Source organism: Erithacus rubecula (genome assembly GCF_903797595.1).
Source record: "Erithacus rubecula genome assembly, chromosome: 5".
Taxonomy (NCBI): Eukaryota; Metazoa; Chordata; class Aves; order Passeriformes; family Muscicapidae; genus Erithacus; species Erithacus rubecula.
In genome coordinates this window covers 33,818,090-33,844,090 of record NC_136687.1, presented here as the reverse complement: position 1 = coordinate 33,844,090, position 26,001 = coordinate 33,818,090, and the positions used below count along the sequence as shown (strand labels likewise).

General features: G+C 36.3%; 1 protein-coding gene across 1 annotated transcript; it reads right to left on the bottom strand.

Annotated features, from left to right (window-relative positions):
- HPGD (15-hydroxyprostaglandin dehydrogenase) lies at positions 1 to 24,905 on the bottom strand. The gene is given in 7 exon segments (XM_079305705.1): positions 1 to 986; positions 2,025 to 2,188; positions 4,092 to 4,168; positions 9,857 to 9,953; positions 20,774 to 20,880; positions 24,407 to 24,531; positions 24,533 to 24,905. Coding segments are annotated over 7 exon segments (975 nt in total). The 5' UTR covers positions 24,799 to 24,905; the 3' UTR covers positions 1 to 847.
- Between the last annotated feature and the right edge of the window lie 1,096 nt (positions 24,906 to 26,001).

Genomic DNA, 26,001 nt, shown 5'->3' with positions numbered 1-26,001 from the left:
GGAGGTAGGAAATTCAGTTTTTATTTTCATTGCTACTATATGACATGCTACTTCTGAGAATATTCATCATGAAAAGTAAAGGCACATATATATAACATCATAAAAAACCAGATTATTCAGGATTGAATTGAAATTTTACTCAATGAAGGCAAGAAATTAAAGGTTTAGAAAACAAGATTTAAAAGACAAGCAAACATTTAAATCAATGCCAAAATATTTACCCTTGTATATACAGAGTGAGAAAATTCACATATATATATCTATAAAAGAAAACAAAAATATTTCTGAAATATTTTATAAATATCTAAAATCCAAAAAGTTAAAAATCTGTACTTCCTTATATGGTATACAATATACTAAGCTGCACATATGCAACATTTCACAAGAGAAAGTTAATTCTTAACTCCTTATGGCTACATTTATGATCTAGATTCCTGAACTGAATTCCTGGTGTGAGGAATTCAAGATGTAAATTAGTAGGCACTATAGTGAAAATAATTATAACAAAGTAAGTCAGATCAACTAAACTATGCTTGGAGCATGTAGATCAGAACAACCAGAATGAAAAAAAGTGGCCCCTACTACAAAATAATTATCAAAATAGGCTTCAGAGCCATATGTTTATTCTACTAAATAAATACTGTTACTAGTGCTTATAGAATCAGAATGGAGTGGTAACATCTTCCTACAACGGATTTTTTCTCCTATCTCTTTGTTATTAGGATGCAAATGTTTGAACACTGATACTGATCTAGAAACAGCACTAATCCTTTTGCCCCCAAAATTACTCTTTTCAAAATTTTTTCTATTTAAGAAAAGCTAAAAGTAATTATCACAAAACAATTATTTATCTCTTTGATGATGTAAAAGGTGTTTGGCCATATTGCTGAAAATGAATTCCTTGGGATGCTGTGATCTTCATAACTTCTCCATTTAGAGTATCATCTTCAATTATTGTTATCAGTCCCTCAGCAATTATTGATGGGCTGAAAAAAAAAAGTAATTTCAGAGTCATGATATAATAGAACAAGTAAAAAAGACAAGAAACTCAATGTAAAATTATATATCTTAAAATTTTAAAAACTGGCATTTCAAAAAATTTATTTTGAGGAAAATCAGAGGTGGTATGAGTGTTTCAGGAGAGATATGTATTCTCCTAAATCAGGACATACATCTATAGTGGGTACTTTACAAATCATTATTTGTTTGCACTAGTTTCTGATAAAAGCCTGTGGACATCCAGCTGCCACTGGGCTTCCTATCAAAGTTTTTTCTGTCAGGGAAATGGACAGAAGTAATCCTTAAATCCTCTGCAGCTCTTTACTGTTGATTTATCCTGCTTCTGTAGCAGAGCTGACATACAAATTAGCATAATTTCACATGCAGTTTGCAACAGGGGCAAAATATTTTACATAAAGTATGGGTGAAACAACATAGTTATACAATTTCCTTTGCACAGAAGCATCTTGGAAGCTAATTGTTAGAAGTTAAGAAAGTGTTAAAAAATATCCTTGTCATGTCCTCACAGTCTGTCCAACTATTTGCTTTTGGCCTTTGTTGGCAAGACTGTGATGGGCCAGGTAACTCTTTGGTCTGATCCATGGTGGTTGCTACTGTGCTCTTAATCCAGTTTTGTCAGTTCTTGGTCTGATTTCCATCTTGGTTCACTTGAAAATTTTGTGAGAATTCAGTGCAAATTATATATCCTGTATCCTACAACAAGTTTGATTAAACAAATTCATAAGGGAGCACCAAAGGCGATTAAAAATTAAAATCACTGTATTTAACTTGCTAATTTGATTTGGGCTTTGCTGGGAAATGGGAATGCATAAAGGCATATATCACTGTGCAGATGGTGCTCTTAAAATAGGGTTAGATAGCTACCATTTTTTTCTTTCTATACAGATAAGGCATTTGATTTTTATCTGAGGCATCATTTCCCTTTTATATTAATTTTGCTGAAAGTGTGTCTTTGTTCTTCAACAACAAAGTGTAAAAACTGCACTTTATCTGACTTGACTTACTCCATCACGCCATAGAACTGCATCATATTTTTTATCTCATCCTTGTATGAAAAGTATTGTCCCATATTCTCTTCTTTATCTATTGATTGGAGAATTGGTGTGTTGACAAATCCTGGACAGATTGTGTTGAGTCTCACACCGTAGTTTTCCATATTAGCAGCTAACTAGAAAAGAGAAAGAGACTTTTTTGTAATTTTGTAATTTTTGTATTGTGTAAGCAAATTTTCAAAGAATGAGATTTACCACAAAGTACTTTTCAGTCTTGCTAAGTAAGGACATTTTGCTACTACTGACTGTTTTAACAACTAAGTTTGAAGCACGTTTTCTCTAGTAATCCTACTAAATTACAAGAATAAAAAGTGCATTTCATTTGTTAGGAGAACAATTCCGCAAGAAATCAGAACTCTTTCCAGGAAGATGTTTTTTCAGAATACTTTTTGTTATTAGTGCCCTTTAGCATGTCATTAACAGTATTCTAGGGTAATGATATAACTCTTCTAAACAAAAATAAAAAAATAGTTTGCCCAAATGTATGCTTCCAATCTTATAGGAGCTTTTTTTATTAAAAGGAAACTCTGAAATAAATAAAATTATCTTTAAGATACTCTGTTTATCTTGCTCACATCAGCAGAAATACAATATGTTCTCTGTCCCTACCACTGTAATGCTAAAGCTTTCTAGTGGCTGTGTAGTCCATGCCAAGGTATGAATCTATCACTGAGCATCTCCACTGGAAAGTCCCTGTGAACTGATTTTTTTTTCAGGAAGCGGCTCAGGAACATGATTAAAGAAAGAAGCACAAGTTGTTCTGGGAGAGGTAGGACCCCTTGTTTGTGGTTCTACCAAACTGTGCATGCAGCAAAGAAGTCTGATCCACATCCAGGTACGTGTTGAAGGCTGAATTAACTTTCTTAGCATTAGCACAGAACTGATCAACTATACATGATATATCCAAGAATAACTATAACTGTTAAACACTGCATTCTATTTATTTTAACATTTAACAGGGCCCCTATGATGTAAGTTACATGTCATTTTCATGGTATGGTAGCCTGCCCTTTTGGTCTGGGGGGACAAGAAACTGAAGTCCTACATGTAAGGTGTCCAACCCACCCACCATCAGAATGTACAGCTGTACTGTAGTTCACTATGTTTATTATTGTTCTTTTCTTCCATGGCATTCTGGCATTTTTCCTCTTATTTACTTTTGCACTTAGATGGTGACATTTCTATTTCTAATGAGAAAACAAAAATGGAAAACTAGGCATCATGTTCTTGATGTTATGATATGTTCAGTTTGGTTCATGTGACACTTTATCCATACTATTTTCTTTATGTTAATCTGAAAAATGAGTTGTTTTTGTGGAAATGGGGGCATAAAATATGGATAGAGTGTTCAAAGTATAATTTCAGGTGATTCGTTTCAGAAATTGGATTGGAAATCTTGCATAGATTATCTTTAAGATTAATCTATTAAAGTGTAGTTGTATTTTCTTCCTCCAAGTTGTTTTATTACAGTGTTTGTTCAATTTAACTAGGAAGTTTTGGAGTCAGAGGCTGAGACTTACAATATGGTCATCTTACATGCCCCATTCTGAACGTGTCATTTTGCATTTTCAGAGTAATAAGAGCTGGTAAGAAAAAAATAATGATTTGTTCCAGTCACTTTTGTACACTTTAGTGCCTATAGTCATTGACTAGAACTTAGATCATTGACCTGAGTTAGGAAATAAGGAGACCAAAATGTTAAATGACTGGGACAGGGTTCTGAAAACATATTTTTAAAACTCGGATTAGGATTTGGCTTTTGGACTCCTCCCACTGTCCTTAAATTACTCTGCATCATTCTTCCATGCTCTCCAAATCTCAAATCAGTCATAAACACACACATAAATACTTATTCCATCTTTGGATTCCCTTCTGGAGGGAGGGAACCTCCACTGCTTCACACACTTTGACTTTTTTCATACAATTAGCTCCAGTTGTGTGGCTATGGAGAAGGAACATGAAAAACTCAAGCATGTTCCCAAGGAGCTGCTGATACCCTTTAGGACAATGCATACTTACTGCTATGGACCGTGTGAATCCAATCACTCCATGCTTTGTAGCACAGTACACAGGCTGGAATGCAGCAGGCATGAGTCCTTTAAAATAAAAAGGTAGCTGAAGGAAGATGTCAAATATTCCTAATTTGTAATTACCTTAAACACACAAGTCTATAGTATAAAAAAATCTCTGACGGAGAGGCAGCAAAATGGATTAGTAGACATTTGTAAGTTATATTTTCTAATCTGGCATAGACTAGGAAAAAATGAGATGGATAAAAATGTGCAGGCAAAAGAAGAGCAATAAAAAAGCATAACTTTTAAAAGGAAAAGTTGTACCTATCAAGTATGAGTTAAAATAGAGAATACAGTCTGGAAGAAAACACTCAAGAATGAGATTTTTGAGGCATCTTCTATGAATCAGTAAAATAGTTAAAGTATATTGAAGAGTAAAGTATTTTAGATAGGCTTTGATATCTAATGTGTGAACTGTACAACTGAAATAATTTACAGTGTGTTCAGGAAGTGTGGGAATAGGAGAAGCAAAATAAAAATTAGGCCCTTATGAATAACAGACTTCAGACTGTCTGAAAGCTAGAGGATAAAATGCTCTACTGAATGTGCTATTGTAAAACTGGATAGTAATTTTAATGCCTTAATGTTTGATTCTAATGGAAGTAATTCCAAATAATAACTCCTATATTTTTTATATCTTTCATACTTCAGATCTTAAGGTGATACTTTCATTAGGGGGTGTGACTTACCTCAGTGGAGATGAAGAATTCACTATCTAGCTCTAAGTATGGATTTGCCATACTATTTTGGAATCTATTTTGTCTGAAGGAATCTATTTTGTCTGAAGGAAAGAACTGTTTAAGAAAGCTGTAATTACCAACCTGACAGCTTCAAGCTTTTATCTTGATTTAAATGCTAACTTGATGATCCTGTGAAAGCAGCACTGGGAAATAAAGAACTTAACCTATTGCCTGGTTGTTCTTTTAAAATTGTATTTATTTGCTTAACTTGAATTAATGTGATATGCTTCTGCTTAAGAACTCATTTTATGAAATGGCTTTTACTGTCCCTTATGGGTTGTGATCACAACAAATTCTTAATATTCCTCTTTTTGATTTGTTGACTTTTGATGATCACCAAGTTATTTGATATATTGGAACATTGGCACATTAGAAATAATACAATATTATTTTTAAAAAAACCCAAACTCTCAAGTACTTTTACATGCTTTAAATAAAAGAAATTCTAATCAGGCTGCAACTAACAGAAATAAAACAGACAACGTCTACTGGGAAACACAGAAGAAGAATTTAGAAGTAATTTTATTTTTAATCACATTGTGAAAAATTACCTTTTACTTGAGAGGGAGGAGAAACAAAGTCAAGAAATAAACAAAGGAAGGGCACAGATCACAATAATGAAGTGGAATAAGGTTCAAAGACTTACTTAAATGCCAAAGACAGCAGGAATAACTAAGCAGGAAGAGAGGAACAAATAACTTTTTTTTCATAATTGAAATTATTTTCTTTGCTGAAGTGGAGAACCAAGAAGAAATCATCTCACTTTTGGATAAAGCATCTAAGACTAGTCCTAGCACTCCTCACATGGAACAGTAACAGTCTTGTGCCACTGTTGTTCCTGAGCTCAGTACTCAGAACCACATTGTGGGCTTTCCAGCTCTGAGCATTTCCCTGCCTCAGGAAGAGCTGGGCCTCTGTTGGTGTGTCCCAGGGACTCTCCTAGCAAGCATTTTATGATGAACCACTGTGTCATATTGAGTCTGCTCTGCCCACATATTTATCAACCACTGAGCAGAAATGAGTTCCTAATGTATAAGTTAGGGAATTCATTTGGTAGAAAATCTGGATTCTATTTGCTGCTGCCATGGATATTTAATTATCTTATACAAAGCAGAACAGCAGTAAAACAGACTAGAGACCATTATGTACAAAATAATGGGGGGAAGAAAAGGAGGGTGTTCAAGTGGATGGTGATGGGCTAGTGTACTTCTGGAAAGTGATACATTTGGGTTTTAATCTTTCTTAGGGGCAGGGAGCTGCTATGGCTAGACTTTTCTCTCTCTAGATGTTTCTGCAGGGTGAATTGCAAATGACTTTGTGATGACTCAAGATACTCTCTGGTTTACCAAAAGCAGTTCAAGCAGACCAACTCTGTCTAATTTTTCTCATCTCCTGGCAGGCTGAGATAGACAGTTCTTGCCCTTGCTTATACTCTGCTCTCCTTGTTGGTGACATGATCATTCTACCATTGAGGAAATGGTGTCAGGTGTCTCACTACAACTCCTTATTTATCATGGTCAATAGCTTCAATAACCACATCTTGAGAAATTAGTACTGGAGGTAAAGAATTCTATCAACAAGTTTGAATAGTACCAGTAGGCCTTGCTGAAACCAGTATTTCCTTTCATTCCACTTTCATGGAACAAATAACTTTGATAGAAACAGTATTAAGCATCTTTCCCCAGTTATATTCTCCCACTGAACATGTTGCCCTCAGAGATTTAAGTTCCTTCCTTTGAATATGATTTATTAGCCTTTTTAGTTTTAAGCTGGACTTTGGCCTTTCTGATTTTCTCTCTGCATACCCCCATGATATCATTGCAGTCTTCCTGAGTGCCAAAACAAAGGTGAAACAGAAATCCTAGCAAAGATTCTAAGCCATTCCATTCCTGTAATTTTTTTTTAAAGTGAACTGAAGTCTGAAGGGAATAGCTTCTAGCTTGTTTTAACCTCATTCTGGCAGATTCTGCTGAGCATTTTCCTTTTCACAAAGGGAGGGACCAGAATCTCTGTCATGATGCTGAACTCAAGGCCCCAGTCGTACAGCCATTGACATTTCTGCTCCCCTGTATCACTGTGAGAGGGTCCTCGCTTGGTGATGGAACCATATGCTCAGTTTTGTTCCTGTGCTACACATAGGATTTGGCCCTAAAATATTTGTTTGCTGACATAGGTACTTCAAGTATTTCTTGTGGCTGAAGCCTTCAATAAAGGGAAGACAAACCAGCTGTTTGCAGAATCTGGATGCTTGAAGTTTAGTGCAATCATACCACTGATACAGCTGTGCAGTAGAAAGGTATGCAGATTCATTGAACAGCAGAAAGGTATCCAGACACATTGAAGAGCCTCTCAAAAAAGTAGCATGATACTATGCTAAAATTTCTAATGTTTTTTTAAGCCCTCTGTGAATACTTTAACCTATTTTGTCTGCTAAAATGCAGACAAGATACAAATTCAGTTTCACAGAAAACCTTCTTTGAAATACAAAACCCATCAAAACAAAAGTGCCTATACTTCAATTCCTTTTGCCCTTTCACCTTTTGCAAAACGGATACAGGTACCAACCACCACAAGGTAAAAGACCATGCTAAGTTTAATGATTTAAACAGCCTCTTGAGTTAAATTTAGTTTTTTATGATTTCTCTGTCGTGACTATTAATTGCAATTAAAGGTACCATGTGTGGCTTACTACAGAAAAAAACATTTTAGAACATTTTATTACTTGAATTTGAAAATTAGGTCTATTCCTTTGTAAAAACCTGCAATAATTGAAATTGTTTTTTATTGAGCCAAATTTGAAGTAAAGCACATTTCTCATTATCTTAGTTTAGCAGAATTACTTCTTGATATGAGTGCACAAATCAAATAAAATTAGATTTTGCAGCTTTGGGACATAGTTGTGTGCTTGCTGCATGTGCTCACATATTTCTCTCTCTCTCTTTTTAGTCCTGTCCAGGGTCAAGACTAAAGAAAGCAAGACACACTACTGGATAGACAGGCTCTGGCTTTGATCCAGTTGAATTAACACTTATAAGCATCCACTTCACAGAAATCATTTTGGTAGTACCATGGGTGTTTGGAAATGTAATACTCTAAGGCTTGATTCTGTCCCTAGTCGAAATCATAGGCAAAATTTCCATGGTGATACACAGTAATTAACTAATGTGCAAAGGAAATATTATCAAATTTTACATAAGCACCATGTGCAACTCTTTTTGTTGCTCAGAAAGACATAGGAAGATTTGCTCTCTGTATCTTACAAGAACTTGGACAGCAGGGATCAAAACCACTCCAAAGTTTAATGATCAACAGAAGCTAGCTCTAAGAAAACACTTGAAGAGAATGTTAAGCAAGCCAGTGGAAGTTTGTCTTTCATATATGGAATAAACTGCAGGACTTAGGCCTTCAGACTGGAAAGGAGAATTAGAATCATAAAGCACAAATTTACAAAATTAGTAAATAAATAAGCAATAAAAGTTAGCTTTTAAAGTGTGTTTTTCCTTATGATCTTGGAAACAATTGTTAAACACAAGCTATGTAAAACCAAACAAAGCAAAGCAAATTGTTGTTTTAACAAATAGAATGGCGAAGCTTCTAGGTCTCAAAAACAAAATCATTTTTGTTCATTTGAGACCAGTTAGAAAAAGAATCAAACCACTTGTTACCCCTATCCTTTCTTAAACACTGCCTTGGGCATCAGTGTTTCCTTGAAAATGTTTAATCTTTTACTTGTGTTGATGACCTCTTGCATGGCAACAGCAATTTCCTTCAGGTTAATTTGGACCCAATACAATGTCCATTTCAGCCTATAGAGATAAACTTACAGTGTCAGTGGGCAATGTGTCAGGCAGTATGACGAATGCTGACTCAAAGGTACATGGAGTCTTTTAATAAGACCCCCTCACCCTTTTGACATATGTGCATGTGTTAAGTCAGATCCTCAAAATCCATATGAATTATGACAGTAGGGTGAACTGGACTTTTCATCACAAAAGCTAAGGTTTATAGAAGAACTTAAAAGTACTCAGAACTTCCACACCTAAGCACAATCAGGTAACTATAGCTGGTGCTATCTTAACTGGCTTTTCATTGTTAAAACATGTAGGAATATCCTGGAATGAAATTACTAGAATTTGGTAATCTGCACAGATACAAAAAAAGCCCCTCTGCAATTCAAGTGTTGGGTAGCATATGTATTCTTTTTCACAGACAGTCTGACAGTAGAAAGAGAGAGCAACCTCTACAAATGGAAAAGAGAGAATGCAAATACTTCCCCACGATATTTTTGAGGAAGGTTGCCAAATGACTTCATTCTCCATGTACAGTTTCCCCCTCAGCTGTGCTTTTTTGCTGGGAGCCCAGTCACTGAAACATTGAGCATATTTACAGGAAATGGTGCAGAATTTTGCACCAGTCAGAAAACCAACAACGGGGCAGCATTACCCCCAACTGAGGTAGGATCCATAGAATTTTGTTTTTATGCTGATAAATTGAAATACAGTTATAGCATAGATAAGTAGCGAGCAAAGAAAATGCTTGCTTAAGCTTGGTGAAATATGACTGTTAATTTTATGACTTCTCTAGTACAGGCAGATCACATCTGAAAGGACTTGGAACACAGAGTAGGTGTGTGACAATCTTTGTTGATTAAGTACGTACAGTCTAGCCTTAGATATTAGTACATTTGTTTTCCTATGCAGTTAAATGGAGGAATTTACATCAGGCTCAAGATTTTAAATACAAGACTGACAGATTAGGAAAATAACTATTTTTTCTATAGAATTGTGTTTAAAAAATCAAATTAAATTTGTGGTTGTTTGAAATTCCTTCTGTTGCTACGATGAAAACCAGTTCAAAATATTTCTAAACAGGGAAGGGCCATAAAGAGAAGAAAAAATAAGACTGATCAGTATGATTAATTTATTTAAGAGGAAAACTCAGCAGAGATTGTTTATGCAGAAAATTTTCTCACCTGCCAAGGATGACATATTAATGATTACTCCTCCATCACCTCCATTTCCTTTTCTCATGTATTCTAGGCCAAGGTAGGTTCCTCTGATCACAGATGTCTGGCATAGAGAGGAAGCAATTACTGAAGATACTCAAAGATTATTTGAAATTATTAAAAATATTTTGCGGAATTATTGATGTTATTCAAATTATCTATTGTGCTTCTACAAACTGAAACTTGCTTTCATTGTGGTGCATAGAACCTGTATTGCTTTACCAGTGATCTTATTTATAATATGAAGTTTTTAAGCACAGAGCCACTCCACAGTAATGCAACTCAATAACTTCAGAAGCACAATTGTAATAGATAGAAGTAATAGCAGTTTACTTATTTCTCTTAACAAGATATAAATAAACAAACTAAAATATTGAAATGCAAAATAAGAGCTGTGAAGAAAATGAAAGAGTAAGTAAATAATTTATAAATGAAACACATGCCTTATCTAAAAATATAAGTGGTAGATGAACAGATCTAAGTCCCATGATTTTTGTTGAGATAGCCTGTTCTATATTATAAAATTTTACTGACTGTGTCTGAAGACAACATTAATACTTAAAAAGGCTCAAGTCAAAAGAAATTCACACTTTTTAGGATTAAGTACCATGATATATTTCTGGTCCCAGGATATTAAAAACGTGTATTATTTTCTGTCTAAAGTTACAGGAATTTTACCGTTCCTCTCAAATGAAAGTTAGCCCACACAGGCAAATACAGAGAAGTTAAAAAAAGCATTCTAAGAGATGTGAGATGTTGTAAGCATATTAGCTATGATTTTTACAAATATTTTTCTCCTTTTTTTTTTTTTTTTTTTTTAAGACAGAACTTTGAGGAAAAAAAATTTGGAGATCTGCATCATCTTGATTCTTTAAAATCTATTTTGAATGCTACTGCAGTCAGAAATTCTGCAGAGATTCCTCTCACAGAGCTTCAGACTTTTAAACTGAGAGGTCCAAAGACACACCAAGCCTTGGGTTACCAACCTGAATCATTAGAGCTTCTCCCAGAAAGTCACTTTACCTGAGAGTGAAACTAATAGTAAGAAAAGGATAGCAGACCAGGCTCCTGGTGGGAGACAATAACTTTAGAGAAATGTTCCAGTATTACTGCATTAGTGATGAGTTCCAAAACAATTTACCAATTTTTTAAGATCCCTCTGTAATAGTTTAGTATTTGCTTTCCAATTCCTACTTAAAATGGACAAATGAATTCACACACACTTTTAGACTTTTGGAAATATTATTTGAGGTTTTAAATGAGAACTTTGCTTGTACTTTATGACTACTTAATGCAATTTATTGACCCAAATAAATTAGGATGTCCAAAAGATGAAGTGTGTATGATTATTTCACTATTTTTGACCAGATAAGGTCTGCAGAATAATGAAGATGGAAATTTCCCATTAAAAAAAAAACCACTGAAAAATCTATATTTGTTTGCCTAAAGCCTAATGGATAGTGACTAGAGAAACTGGGGAAGGAAGAAAAAAAAAAAAATAAAAGCAGAAACTGAACTACTTTTCTGCCACTATCTAAATTCGCAAAGCAAAATTGAAATAATTTTGAGATGGATATTGTATTTCATTTTCATTAGCTGATATTTTTAGACATGTATGCTATAAAATATAAAGTAGTACTTATAATTCAATTGCAGTTATCCTTCATGCTTTTTGGTTTTAATAGGAATCAGATTTGGAAGAGTGCATGTTCTACTTTATTAATATCACTCGTTCATTTTTCAAGTAACATGAGGTTGCACATTGACAGAGATAAAACAACCTGAGGCCTCATTACCAAGTTTGCTTTGGAATCTTGATAATGTCTTATGTTTTCTCATTTTTTATGGTTTCAGCACTTAATGAGATATTTTTATAATATGTGTTTTTAGAATATCTATTTCTTGGAATAGTGTAAAACCCCACAAAATATGAACATTTCAAAATCCTGAAATAGTATTTTAAATTTTTCTTTAAAAATTCCTATAAATAGATTTCCTTTTCTCTCCTGAAGTCTCATTTAAGGTAATATATTTAAAAAAATATTTTTATGAATTTAAAAAGGATTCTGTTGATTAAATGCTTTAACAGAAACTTTTGAAAGAACTGTCTTTAAGTGTCTTGACACATACCAAATCAAATCAGATTTCTCTTGCATATTCTGGAAATTAGCAGAGCCATTATAAAGGTTAATCTATTGCTGTTTAATCTTGATTTTCATATGCAAGTTTGATTTATTGAAACCAAGATTGTTAATGCCTGGTTGTGTTGTTATAAGGTATATTTATTCTGAACGTAAACTTACTGGCACCTAATTAAAGTTAGATTTGGACTTTAGCATGGAGTATGTTTTTCAAGATCCATATGTGCATAATTGGCTGTACAGAAGACATTTTAGAAAGAAAGGGGTTAATGCTGTTTTTAGAGAGCAGGTGCAGGTCCTGTCATGCCCTGGAGCAGTGGCTCAGCCTGCTGAGAATTCCACTTAGGATGATTAGAGAAAAAAAAAATCAGCTGAAGAAGGAAGTAGCTTGGGGCTCCTTGAAGCCATTTCTGTTCCTTCTAGTTTAGAGATAACAGAGCTAGATGAGTCCGTGGCCAAACCACAATTATAAACCAAGAAAAAAGTGGCAGCTTGGCTGTCCCATCAAAATTACTGTATTGTTCTTCTTCTCCCTCTAGAATCCATTAACTTAGTATTTCTTCTAGTGGCTGAAGACATGTTCTTCTTTGCATAAAGGTATTGTGAGAGGTGATTTTCAAGATAAATGCAGACTTCCATCTGGATGTTGCCCTTTACACCTGCTATAGCCTTGTAATCCTTACCTGTGATCCTAGCAAAAACCTCACTGAGTGTGGCTGATCTTGGGTGAAATGGCTTTTTATGGTGTTAGGGCTGATAAAATAAAGAATTACTCTGCAGGCACATTGAATCACATACCCAGGGTGAGAAGAACCTGCCTGCACTGTCAGCAGATGGCACTTGTCATCTAAAGTATCACATGTTAGATTTCCCATTCTCTCACAACAATCCACCTCTCTCCAATCCTCTCAAATATATGTGTTTTCTGAACCCAGATTCTTGGTTTCAGGTTATTATTAAAATGTCTGTAATTTCCTTTCAATTAAATGAAAGGAACTAAAGGTCTTTTCAGACTGTGCATTTGACCAGTTGTACTTTTAAGACTAATAATTTAATCCCATATTTTAAACCAACAATAATTTATAGATTATCTATTAAATAAAAAATTTTGGGAAACTTAAATGAAAATCACCTAATAAAAAATATTGTCTGACTCAGCTTAAGATGAAAATATGCTGGGAGACTTTGTACAAGAAAGAGTTTTAGAGCTGAACTTTTTATGATTCCTTTGTTTACAACTGCACTTAGCTCAAGGGATGTTGTTCATAAACATGTCAGGAACAAAGAGTATCAAAGTAGTTAGCTTTATAACTAAATGTAAGAATGTAGGTAAATATAAAATATATACAGCTGACTCTCACTATTTTATTTTATTTTTTTTTTTTAATCCTGGCCATGGAAAATGAGTATTCTTGAAGACAGAAAATAATCTAAATTACTGTTGTTCTAGATGTTGAAAAACATGATATCACAGTAATGCTGCTGTTTATTTTCTTACCAAAATACAGTGTTTTATTACAGCACATAATGAAGATGGGCCATTAAGGTCCACTGGAGGTCTGAGTGTGCTCTCAAGGGAGGCAATTTTACTCAGCAGAAAATCTAGGATTCTTTCAAATAAAGTTACAGGGGTGAGTGTGGGAATATCTCCTAGCATTAATTTACATAAATTAGTAGAGATCAGACATGCTGAAGTATCATACAGTAATAAACCCAATATCATATCTGACAGCATGGTAAATATTGCAAAATAATTGTGCGCATATAATATTTGCAGTTGCTTTTGAGAATAGCATATTAGTAATCAGTAACTAATTTAATGATTTCTTAAATGACAATTTAGTTGCCAGTGTCAAAATCAAACAAAATCTTTGATTCTTTACATTTCTACCTATCATTTGGCTGTATACCTTTAATTATATCATTCTAAAATATATCATATATTGAAACTCTGATTCTATTAGATTCAATCTTCAGTAGAGCACTATTTAACTTTCCTACTTTTAGGAACCAATGTCAGCAAATGTGTACAAAGTTCTCGTAGTTGAACATTATATCAGTCAGTTTTCATACTTTGTGCTTTATTTTATATTTACCTGTTAAAAAAAAAAAAAAAAAGAAGTGTTTTTTGGTGATGGTGCCCAGGACATCATTAATCACTATCATTTTGGAGTGACAATTGCTTTGAAAATAACTTAGTACACAGGGCTTTTTTTTCCTAGTGTTTCACGGCAGCTGTTCCAACTGACATAGTTTCTCACACCTATTTAATAAGGTTTTGCTTGCCAACTCTTGTCTGATATATCTGGTAATTCCTGCTGAGAAAATACATCAGCATATTCAGTGCTGAAGATGAGCACTATATTGATATTGAGGTGATATGGTAATATGAATTCCTTTGAGAATACAAAATAGTAATCAGTCCTAATATTTTAGGTAGGTTCCTGAAATAAGATAGTTCAGTGCTAGGGGTACTGAACAAAAATGAAAGAGCCACTGACTTGTGGTTTCATAAAGCAGGTTAGCACAGAGCTGGAATTTGCCCCAAGATCATTTGCCTTTCATACAGTGATGTTGTAACATTTAAAAGTACTTTGTGAACTGTGTAAGATGAACTTCAAAATTCTGAAACTAAAAGTGCTGCTTGTGATAACCATGGAAAGTTTTAGCATTTTGCTGTTGGACAGGAAGACGGGACTAATTTTTTTAAATGTAGATTTTCTAGGATGTAGACAAGTTGGAACAAGTATGCAAGTTCCTTGGCATTCCTATGTATAGGTTACTTTGACTGCTATATGAAATGAAATTGCAAGCTCTTGAGTATAGATTTCCAAACTCAAACTGTGGAAAACAAGAAGTCTTGAGTGGAAGAGGCAGAAAGCAGAAAGGAATATATAACAGGATTTGATAATTTGTTACAAGTCAATAGATTTTTTACAAGGTGGGAACTATGCTTCAGTTTTTTATGGTGCAGATTTCTTTACTTCCCTCTCCCCCTTCAATACACCTCCCCATTACTGAAGGACACAGGAATAGTATTCCATTTTGATAGCTGGTCTTATGTTCTTTGTTCAAAACCTTTGCTTTTCATTATACTTCAATATTAGTTACTGTAAACATACACAAAAGCCAGAAGCCAAAAAATTCGTTGACTTACTGTGCTATTAAGGTAAGTCATTGTATCCTTCCTAGTACAATATACACAGAAAAAATAATTATACCCAGAGGCTTCTTTATATACTTAGAGAATGGATCCTTGTGCTACTAATTTCAAGGTGAGTGTCACTTCTCATTTTTTGGCCATGTCTCTCCCTAGACACAGTCATCTGATATCAAATTATGCTGAAGAATAGGCAAGTAGGCCATTGAGGCAGCCACTGGTGTCAGTAAACCAGTCACCTATGCCATTTCATCCACTACAGTAGCACTGCTTGCTTAGGTTTGTTTTTCTGTTGCTGGCACTGAGAAATGGTACTATTGTGGGACCTACTGGCTATTTCCAGCTGCTGAATCCAGCTATGTGTCCAGGTTACATTACTCTGGGAGGAAAGCTCAGTCCTCCCTTCTCCTGGTATGCTGGGAAAGGCCAGCAAGGTGATGGACCAGAAGAAGGCTGCAGCATACTCCCTTGGATGGCTTGCACAGTGGAGCAGCCTTGTGATGATCATGAAGTCTTTGTCACAAAAACATATTCAATTAATCACTTCTGATGTTTGCTTAGCTACCCTTCTGGTTTCTGCTGAAATATTAATTGGCCTTATGATAAATAGATCCTCGCTAATAAGCAAACATTGGTTTGCTGGAACATGTATTTCACCATGAGCTACATTGAAAGGAGTCACAAAAACATACAGTGATGTGTTGTCTTCTCTGTAGTTCCAATCTGACCATTTTGCAGGGACATACCATGATGTTGGTAGGCTTCATTTTAGTGAAGGACTTTTCTAAATTAATGGAATTTTTTTACTTTTGTCACTTATGGAAAAAAATTGTACAGACTCATGAAAAATGTAAAAACTTGGAATTAATGCATATTTCTACATTTTTCTAGTAATTAAGAATAAGATTGTCATGCACCTGAAGAAACTTTATATGTGCATTTGAATTCTACTCACTTCTGGTCAGCACATAAATAATTGAATGCCATATGACTGGGATGTTTTGATGTGCCCAGGCTCTGGCCTGCAATTTAAACTTTTGCCAGACTGTGTTAAAAATGGCAAAATTACCACATAAACAGAAGATACTTGTGATTTTGCTTTCAATTTTTTTTCATAATTTAATTTAAGGAATTAATATAGACACAATTTTTTTTTTTTTCATAATAAAAAAATAAGGTAGTCAAAATGTCACATAAAGTACTTCTAAACTTTTGATTCAAGTAATATTTAAAATGTAAGCATAGGTGATACCAGTACTGCTACATTTAGCTGCATATTGCAACCTATGTCAGTTTTCAGAAACCTCTGAAATGAACATAAAAAGAGACCCTGTGTATCATTTGGATTTTCCTCAGTATAAAATGTGCTAAGTGCATTTGTAATGACAAAAGACACTGTAATTATAGCAGCCACTCTACATTGGTACCAGAAAGCAACATCAACACAAGATCATTGAAGCTTCTTAGAACACCCAACTGTGTTTAAATGACATACATGATCAAAGTTTGTAAAGATGTGGGCCCTTTCCTTGTTTCAGGGATTTGAAGAATAGAAAAACTCGGATTATAAAATTTCTAGATCCCTTAGGCAAAAGTTTTTATGATGCAATAAAGACTGTCATGCTGGAGAACTGTAGGTAGGACCCTTAATAAGAATTTATGTACCATACACCCTTGTGCACACTTTTGTGTGTGTGACAGACTGCTGAAATTCCACTGGTAATATCTCTTTAAAATGGAATTCTTGCATGGTTACCAAGTTCATTTTTGTATGTGCCATAATAACAAGAGTATACCCTTGTATGAGTACCACCAGTTGAAGCTGCTCTTGATCAAGCTGATTTAAATCAAGTAAACACCAGGAGATTTGGAGTTTTGAGGTGAGGAATAGATGGCATTGCTGGAATACTTAAGTTAAAAAAAAAATAAAATTGGATGTATCAATAAAGCAATGAAAATATGGATGTCTGGCACAAAATGTAGCGAAAATGGTGGGAAGCACTGCAATGCTTGAAAATGATACAAATGGTAGAAATGATATTTTTTCATTTCAGCAGTCAGTACTCCTTCCAACATCCCCTCCCTGGCTTTATCAAGTTGTCTTTTCTTGCTCTCAGGAAACTGTAATGGAAACCAGTAGGAATTGTGTTTGACTCCATTTTCTTTCCAAATTCAGTCCCACTTTTTCAACCTTCTTCATGCTTTCTCAAGCATTACTACCAGAGAACTTCCTTACACTCCTTTAAAAACGTTCCTGAAGACCAACCGGTTCTGTGAACTGTTTTAGCCATAAAGAACACACCCCAGATGTGTTTGTTCTGATTTGTATTGCTCTGTACTGCTCTACTTTTGTACTTTGTACTTTAAACTAGGGCAGGAAATATTTGTTATATCAATATATAAATGATATCGCTAAGACAATGACTGACATGTAGACAGTTTTATTCCTGCTTTAAAATAAAAAAATATGTGCATAATGTGTATCACATTGTGTGGCTATAGCAGCTATTTCTGTTCTTAGGAATAAAACAAAAAATACTTATACCATCCTACAAGAGGGAAATTGAGACATTTTTTAAAAGAATGTATTTCATACCTATTTTGCTTCTTTCTACAAGATACAGAAAAATATTTTATAAAACCAATGCATAGAATATATTATGTGTGTCAGCTATTTTTGTTCTGTTGTTTTCATTAAAAAACAAAAAGTACAAAGTGTTATATTTTGTTTTACAGAAATTATAGCAACTAGTTAGAAATGCTTATGGAGATAAGCTAGTTAGTTGACTCAGTGTTAGACAGGGAAAGAATAATCAAATCAATAGGTGAGTGGAGGTATTTGGATCTTAGAGCAGCTTTGATTTAGCTCACACAAACTGTACTTCTATCCGATCATTTTAGATAATCTTCCAGTCACCACCATGTATTTATGAAAATTTTCAACATTCAATGTGTTAGGTCATTAGGACATTTATGGTGAACTTACATATACAGCAATGTATAAACTGTAGAATATTCCCTTATAAAAAAATTAGAGGACTAACTTGCTAGTTAAGCGTGTAGGTTTCTAAGACTTTCAGGATTTCAGATTTTCTGCTACTTGAGACCACTTATGGTCTTCTTCTGCTCAATTACTTGTAATAAGAAAAAAAACCTAGAATCATGGAATTATTTAGATTGAAAAAGACCTTTAAAATCATCAAATCCAGCTGTTAGCCCAGCACTACCAAGTCACTAAACCACGATCCCAAGCACCACATCTGAAGGCCTTTTAAATACCTCCAGGGGTAGTGACTCTGCCAGTTTCCTGGGCAGCCTGTTCCAGTGCTTGATAACCCCTTTGGCAAAGAAATCTCTCCTCATATCCAATCTAAACCTTCCCCAGCCATTCTGACCATTTTCTCTTTTCCTATTGCTTCTTACCTGGAAGAGGAGGCTGTCCCCCACCTTATCACAACCTCCATTCAGGTGACTGTAGAGGGTGATAAAGCTCCTCTTAGCCTCCTTTTCTCCTGGTTAAAAAACCCATTTTCCTCAGCTGCTCCTCATAAGACCCTTCAATGCTCTATTGCCCTTTTCTGGGCATACTCCAGCACTTCAATATCCTTCTTGTAGTGAGGGGCCCAAACTGAACATGGGATCTGAGGTGCAGTCTCACCAGTGCTGAGTAGAGAGACAATCCCTGGCCACACTATTGCTGATCCAGGGCAGGATGCCATTGGCCATCCTGACCACCTGGGCACAGTTGGCTCATGTTCAGCTGCTGTTGACCAGCACCCTCAGGTCCTTTCCCAATGGGCACCTTTCCAGCCACCCTGCCCCAAGCCTTTGGCAATGCATGTGGTTGTTGTGACCAAAGTGCAGGACTCAGCACTTCACCTAATTTCAGCTCAATTGGCCCTGGCCCATCAATCCAGATTTGTTCAGATCTACAGAGCATTTACTGCACATTCTGACCCCTCAGCAGATCAACACCCCACCCAACTCGGTGTCTTCTGCAATAGAGTAGGAGGAGGTTCTCAACATTTTCTGCTTGAAGATCTTGGCATGGGAAAATTATTAAGACATGACTCCAAGTTAGGATATCTGTCTTAACAGCAAGTATCACAATCAAACATATTTTTACATGATGTTCAGTATTTCCAGTAATGACTTATTATCCGTGTTTGCAAATTTGACAGGTGTATACATCTGTATCTGACTTACTTCTCTTTACTTCTGTGCCTGGTTTTAACACAGGATATAAGTTATCTAGAATGCAGACTTCTTTTACAATCAAGAGATCTGTACTAAGAGATACAGGTGTTGCCTATCACTGAGGATGACAAACTACTGTTACTTCACAATATGAAGTTTCTTAATGTTTAATTTTTCAAAACTGTTCAGAAATTAAAGAAAGAGGAAGAAATATATTATATACTTAAATCTCAAAGAACATACAAGAAATAGATATAAAATATCAAGAGAATGGCAGTATGGAACTTACATTTTTTCTAAATGCCTTATTTTCTCATTAATTTTTCTGTAACTTGTCTCATATACAGCTTGTGTTACTTGCCCTGGAGTTGTTTTGTTAGTTTGGTTTTTTTTTCGGAGGCATTAGGATTCAAAGATGGGTACATTTGTCCTTAAAATTTTTGACAAAAACACACCTAATTTTTATATTCTGAGCTTTCTTGTTGCATGACAAATTTCAAATTAGAAAACTCCACATTTTACTCTTCAAAGCTTCATTTTTCTACCTTTTTTTGCAGTAAGTATGATCATGGAGTGACTTGTTGAATCACCACTGAATTAGGACTTCACAGATGGTGGACTACAAGCTGAATTTCATTAACCTAGAAATTCTATTAATGCTAGAAAGGTCATTCCTTGTATCTTAGATGTCCTAGAAAGTAAAAAGTACTTGAAAGTAAAAACTTTTCAGCCAAGAAACAAATATTGTGGTTTCATCTCATGAGATAGCAGGAAATATCAAAGAAGTGTAACAGTTTGTTTGAAAATTAATTTTACAGGCTTGTTGAATACACTGGATTTTAGTAAGTGCCCTTAAGTAGTGTGCTCCTGCCAGAGATGATGGGGAAGTGGCCTATATTAAAAAATCAGATGTTATGCTGGCATGGTTGGTGAAGAAAGTGTGGAGAACAAGTTTACTTGTAGTATCAACAAATGGCAACTCTAACACAGGCCAGTTGAGCCTCCCAAGTAACTAAAATGTTAGAACATTTTATACATGCATATATACAAAAACACTAATATAAACAGACTGGCCTGTTGTAGATGCAGGTCTACTGCCTTGGGCAGTCAATTCTTACACCTATTTGGGAATTAGTGGATTTTCTAGAAAGAGAATGTTGTCTGGTGATAGTTAACCTGAGCACCTCTACACAGTGCTGCATGTCTTGGATAGACAATTTTAGGGACCCACCACACACAGCTATGTGGTGATTGTTCCAGTAGCTGTACTTATCAATGTAATAATTAATGTTCTCATCTGGCAAAATCTGTACAAGCCACAGGCTATTAACTGTATTCCAACATTAAACACTGAAATATAGACATGTGAAAGGAGATAATGCTTACCAAGTTAATTTGTATAGTGCTTTCCCAGTCCTTCTCATTGTTCACTCCAGCGTTATTAACCACAATATCCAACCTTCCAAAATGTTCAATTACTTTTTTGAAAGCACCTATAGTAAGATCCAAGAGTGACATTTCTTAAAACTTTGGAAATTTAGATATAAAAATACAAAGCATACATAAAAATGAATAGTTTATAAGTCTACCAAAATTTCTTCATTATTTTCTTAAACATTAGTGAGCACCATGCAATTAAATATTTTATCTAACATGTATCAACATTAGATATATTTAGGGAAAGTGGAAGGATTAGGATAACATAGTTGCCTTTTCATTCAGTTTGATAATGTCTGATAACTGGAGCTAATGTAAGTTCTTAGCACTTACATATTTTGTATTAGATAGGATGTTTGGCATCCCCATTATATAAATTAAGCATTTATAGCTTGATTTGTAGCAGTTTGATATATCTAATAAAGCCAAGATTTGACATCATCTAGTTAGAATGAAAAAGCTTCAAGTGTTCAGAAGAAATTTCTTCATTCAGTCCAACTTTAGCCTGAGAATACAGTTTTTATTTAATGAGTAACTGACATGAACATTTCAACTACAAATAATTAATCACAATTCTTATTTAGATGTACCTATTTATGGATAAGTTGTTATAAATCCTACTTGTCAGGTAACTTTAATAGTGTGTTTCTCAAATTCAAATCTTTTTTTCTGGGGATAAAAATAGTGACCTGTCTTGCAAAGAATTTAAAAATAAGAACTGGGAAGCTTCCACAATGACATTTTGTTTTTCCAGGTGACAGTGTTAGAACTAAGATAAAAGATGTGTATAGAAAAATATGATGATGTCATATTGAGGAGCAAACTCCTCAGGCCTGGCTCTGCTTTCACAAGATGGATGAGATGAATTCCAGATGTTCATTCCAGTCTAAGGTGTTCTATCACTGAGGACATTATCTGACATGTATATATAGCTTGTTTGTTTTCCCCTCCAAAAAATGTTCCTCATTACTAAACATTTACTATTACATAAACCAAGACACCACCTGCCCAATATAGTTTTAATAAACATTGTTTAGTGCTTGACTTGAAACTGACAGTATTTCAGATATACTGAAATTACACTTGACAGGCCTTGATGAAATTACTTCACTGAAAGGTGATCCCAGGAGCATATTCCTTCTCTGATCTCTAGTGCTTGGCTCTTCATGTCAATCAGGTGAACAGCATCTGCTTTCAGACATCTATCTTTTTCTGCAGCAGTTGCAGAAGTTTACGAAGTTTTTCCTGCACCAGCCTTTTCTCTGCCTCAATGCTTTGGGTCCATCACAGTCATCATCTTGTGATTAACACAAGAGCTGGGCAGCTGATGGTTCAGGCTTTATTTGTCCAACTGCCTTTATTGTACAGATTTTTCTAATAATCTTATTCTACATCAGAACACTGTAATATTAATAAATCTTCTGGTTTGGTCTGTCTCTCTTCTTCTCTTTACTTTTGTTTGTTGCCAATTCATTCACTGATTTCTCAACTCTTTAGTCACTTATCTTCCTAATTCTGCATCAGCAAGGACAAATGAAAACCTCTGACTTTATTAGAAGCAGAAGTAAGTATTTAACTTACTTCCGATGAGTAAAATAAGTACAATTTGGGTCCTTACTTAGCTTCCAAATTTTTGGAATTTTTTAAGCCTTCTCCAAATAACATATTTCTTAAGAAGATTCTAATTCTTAATAGAATCTTTAAAAAACACCATTAACAATTGTAATTTTGCCAATGATTTTTAAGAAAAACAATGCAAAGTTAGCACAAGCACAAGCACAAGCTTCCTAAATATCCCTGGAGGGCGAAAGTAAGTATGATGATTTTTCAAAAGTGGGATAGGTTATGAGATTTTTATGGGGTATTAGGTGAGAGAATCACCAGAGAAAAAAGTACAGACAAGACCTGAAAGTTGATTAAGCAGACGATTTCTTGCCCATAAGCCTCATGTACTCAGAAATACTAGTTCTAGTACTGAGATTTGCTTCCTATTCAAAGGGCTAAAGTTTAAAAAAAGAGGAACTTCATTCACACACATGACCTTTAACATAAAGTACAGGACTTGATTAATCTGGTAAGACTTTTAAACCCTAAATGTGAAATTAATCTAAATTTGTTAAGTAGTAGCTTACAATTGCAAGTGGAAAAAATATGAAAATAAAGCAGCTAAAAACAAAAAACCAACACCAAAACCAGCTCAGTTTCCCCACAGGATGGTGAGATGTGCTTGCAAATTTATGGTAAGAAATCTGCAGCAGGACTAATGCAATGATCATAGAGGCATTAGCAGCAGCAGCTGCCTGTTCTTGCTCTTTTTCTTCGCAAGAACCACTTCCAATTTTACTCTGATTGCTTTTTTCCAACTAACGTGGTTCCAGAAACTCCCTTGTTGACCTGCTCTACTCACTCCAGCTCCCGGTTCACACCCTGTTGGTCCTGCACTCGCCTGGCACTAAAGAGAGGAGGAGTTGTGGGAGAGAAGGCACACTGAGGTAACACCCACCCAGCAGCACATGTTATTCCTACCTCTAGGATGCTTTTTCTTGCTCCTTACTCCTCCCACTTGGAGAAAAAGTCAATAATCAACCTAGCCGATAAAAACTTTGCTGATTACAGCAGATCCCAGATTTAAAGTCCAGCATCTTTCTTGCAAACAGTAAAGCTATAGAATTAGGAATAATCATGCTAGCTTGGAACATGGACAGTACTGCTGAATTTTGGAATAGCAGCAATGTTTTCTGAAAGACGAATGGCTATGCTCAATGATCACTGTCGAGAAAGTGACCAGTGAAGTGTGATGAATGAAAACAGACCAGAACTGCTCACATCTAGCATGGCAGAAATGAATCTAGGGAAAGGGCACTGGCAAAAGAGATGTCAAAATCTGAATCTGAGTCACGACCTATGAATGTACCATTTAATAACGAAACTTTGATGAAGTGATGTGCCTGTTATGAAATATTGTGAAGGTACATCAATGTTATATGATACTCAGTAGGGAACAGTGTTTATTCACTAAGTGAAAACAGAAATGCAAATCGTCTATGAGAGAAACTGCTTTTATTCCAGGCAGCTACACACATAAATGTGTGTGAACTGTTATCAGTCTATAGTTAACTCCTATAGTTAAAGCGTGCCACTTTTTGCCAACTCTTCTTTCAGCTAAAGCAGCACACAATGAAAGTAAGTGTGCTGTATGGAAAGAGCACTGCAACCCAGCACAGAATTTATTACTCCTGTTACGAGGGAATGCAGCTTGGAATCTGTACTGAAACCTCATAAAAAACAAGTCCGTGCTTTAAAGCTCATATATACATTACTCATAAAATAGCAATTATCTTCTGCAGAGGCTTTCATGCAAAAATATCACACACAGCACACTCAATGAAAATGACTTTGGCTTTTCTTTCCGATGCGCCAAGGAACAAAGTGAAATTGTGGCACTATTGCTGGCAGCAGTATTTCACATCTGCAGGTTCAGAACAAATGGTTTGTGGGTCAGTGCCAGAGCGCTCGGGAGCAGGCTGTCCTGCAGGACTCTGCTGAGCGCTCACCGGTGCGGCAGCCCGGGCGTGCTCCTACCTTTCAGCTGCTCCTGGTCCGTCACATCGCACTGGATGAACAGCGTCCTCTGCGCTTCAAACTGCTCGTCCAGGGCCGCCTTGCTCTCCTCTCCAGCCTCGGAGTTGCGGTCCAGCAGGGCTACCTAAGCGGGGAGGGAGGAAAATGAGTGGCTGGCGGGCGAGCGGATGGACAGACGGACAGGTCCCCAGCCGAACCGAGCCGAGCCGAGCCCCGGGGGGCTGCCACCACCCCCCGCCCGCGGGTGCCGGCCGGAGGCAGAGGGTAGGGAAAGAGAGGACGCGCTTCCCGGGGCTCACCTTGGCGCCCTTGCCCAGCAGCGCCTGGACGAAAGCCCGGCCGATGCCCTGCGCCCCGCCGGTGACCAGAGCCACCTTCCCATTGACGTGCATGGCCGCCGCGCTCCTGCCGAGCCGGAGCAATCCCGCGCCGTGTCACCTGCCCGCTTTCCTTTCTCCCTCCTTCGTGCCCTCCCTCCTGCCCTCCCTCCTTCCCTCCTCCTCCTCCCGCTGCCGCCCCTGCAGCGGCTCATTCCCCTCCCGCTCCCCACTCGTGCGACCGAGAGCCTCCCGGAGTTGCCTGGGCGGGGGGAAGCAGGGGCGGAGCGGGTCAATAAATCGTCCTCCCGAGTGTCTGGATGAACCCTGGGGAGAAAGAGCCAGAGGGAAGACCGGCTTCATCTCTTCTTCCCGCCCCCAGGCTTTCCGTGGGGGGGACAGGCTCGTCGCGCCCCCCGGAGAAAGGGTCCCAGGGCAGCTACAGCTTCGCTCGGTGGAGAGTGGGATTTGTGTGTGTGTGTGTGTGTGTGTGTGTGTGTGTGTGTGTGTAATCGCGTGAGAAGCTGCTACAAGCTTTGATAAGGGCTGTTGGCAGCTCCTGAGGCTGTGTGAGTTTTGGTTGGCCCAAACCGCTGAGGAGCAGGGTGAGGACAGCTTCCAAAAAAACAAACATAGGCCACTTTTTCTTTCTTCAAAACAACCCACCAGCCTTCCCCCTCCCATTCCCCTAATAAGCAGAATCTATTTGCATGAAAAAGCAACCATTTAATGTTACAGATATTAGACATATCAAGATAAGTACTTTTGAGAATTTTTCAGGTCTGCGGTTAATGTAGTTTGTATCTTAAATCATGTTTAAGTGCTTTTATTTCTTATTAGCCAAATTCTGTCTACTATATTAACATGAATTGTTTGCAATTAAAATTCCTCAATACAAATGTGTATTACCTTACAGTAGAAAAAAGCACCCTTAGCCATGTAAAAGCTGAAACAAATGCTCTTGCTCATTAATTTGTTGTGGGATTCACAAATGGTATCTCATAGAAAATGCAATGTTGTGGAATGTTGGGTAGGAAAGAAAAATCCATTGTTTCAGTCCTAAGCTCTATAAACGTGTACATAATGCAAGTGTGTGTATATTAGCACACACATGCTTGTCTTTTATGTTCTCTGTTTTCTTTTGCCTGGTGTATCAGGTTTAAACTTTTTACTTGTGCTTTCAAGGCCCTAAAGTATGCTGACTCAGACTGCATCTCTGTCATTAATGTCTTGTAATTTTTCCTTGTCTCTCAGTAACAGTGTTCCTATTTCACCCTG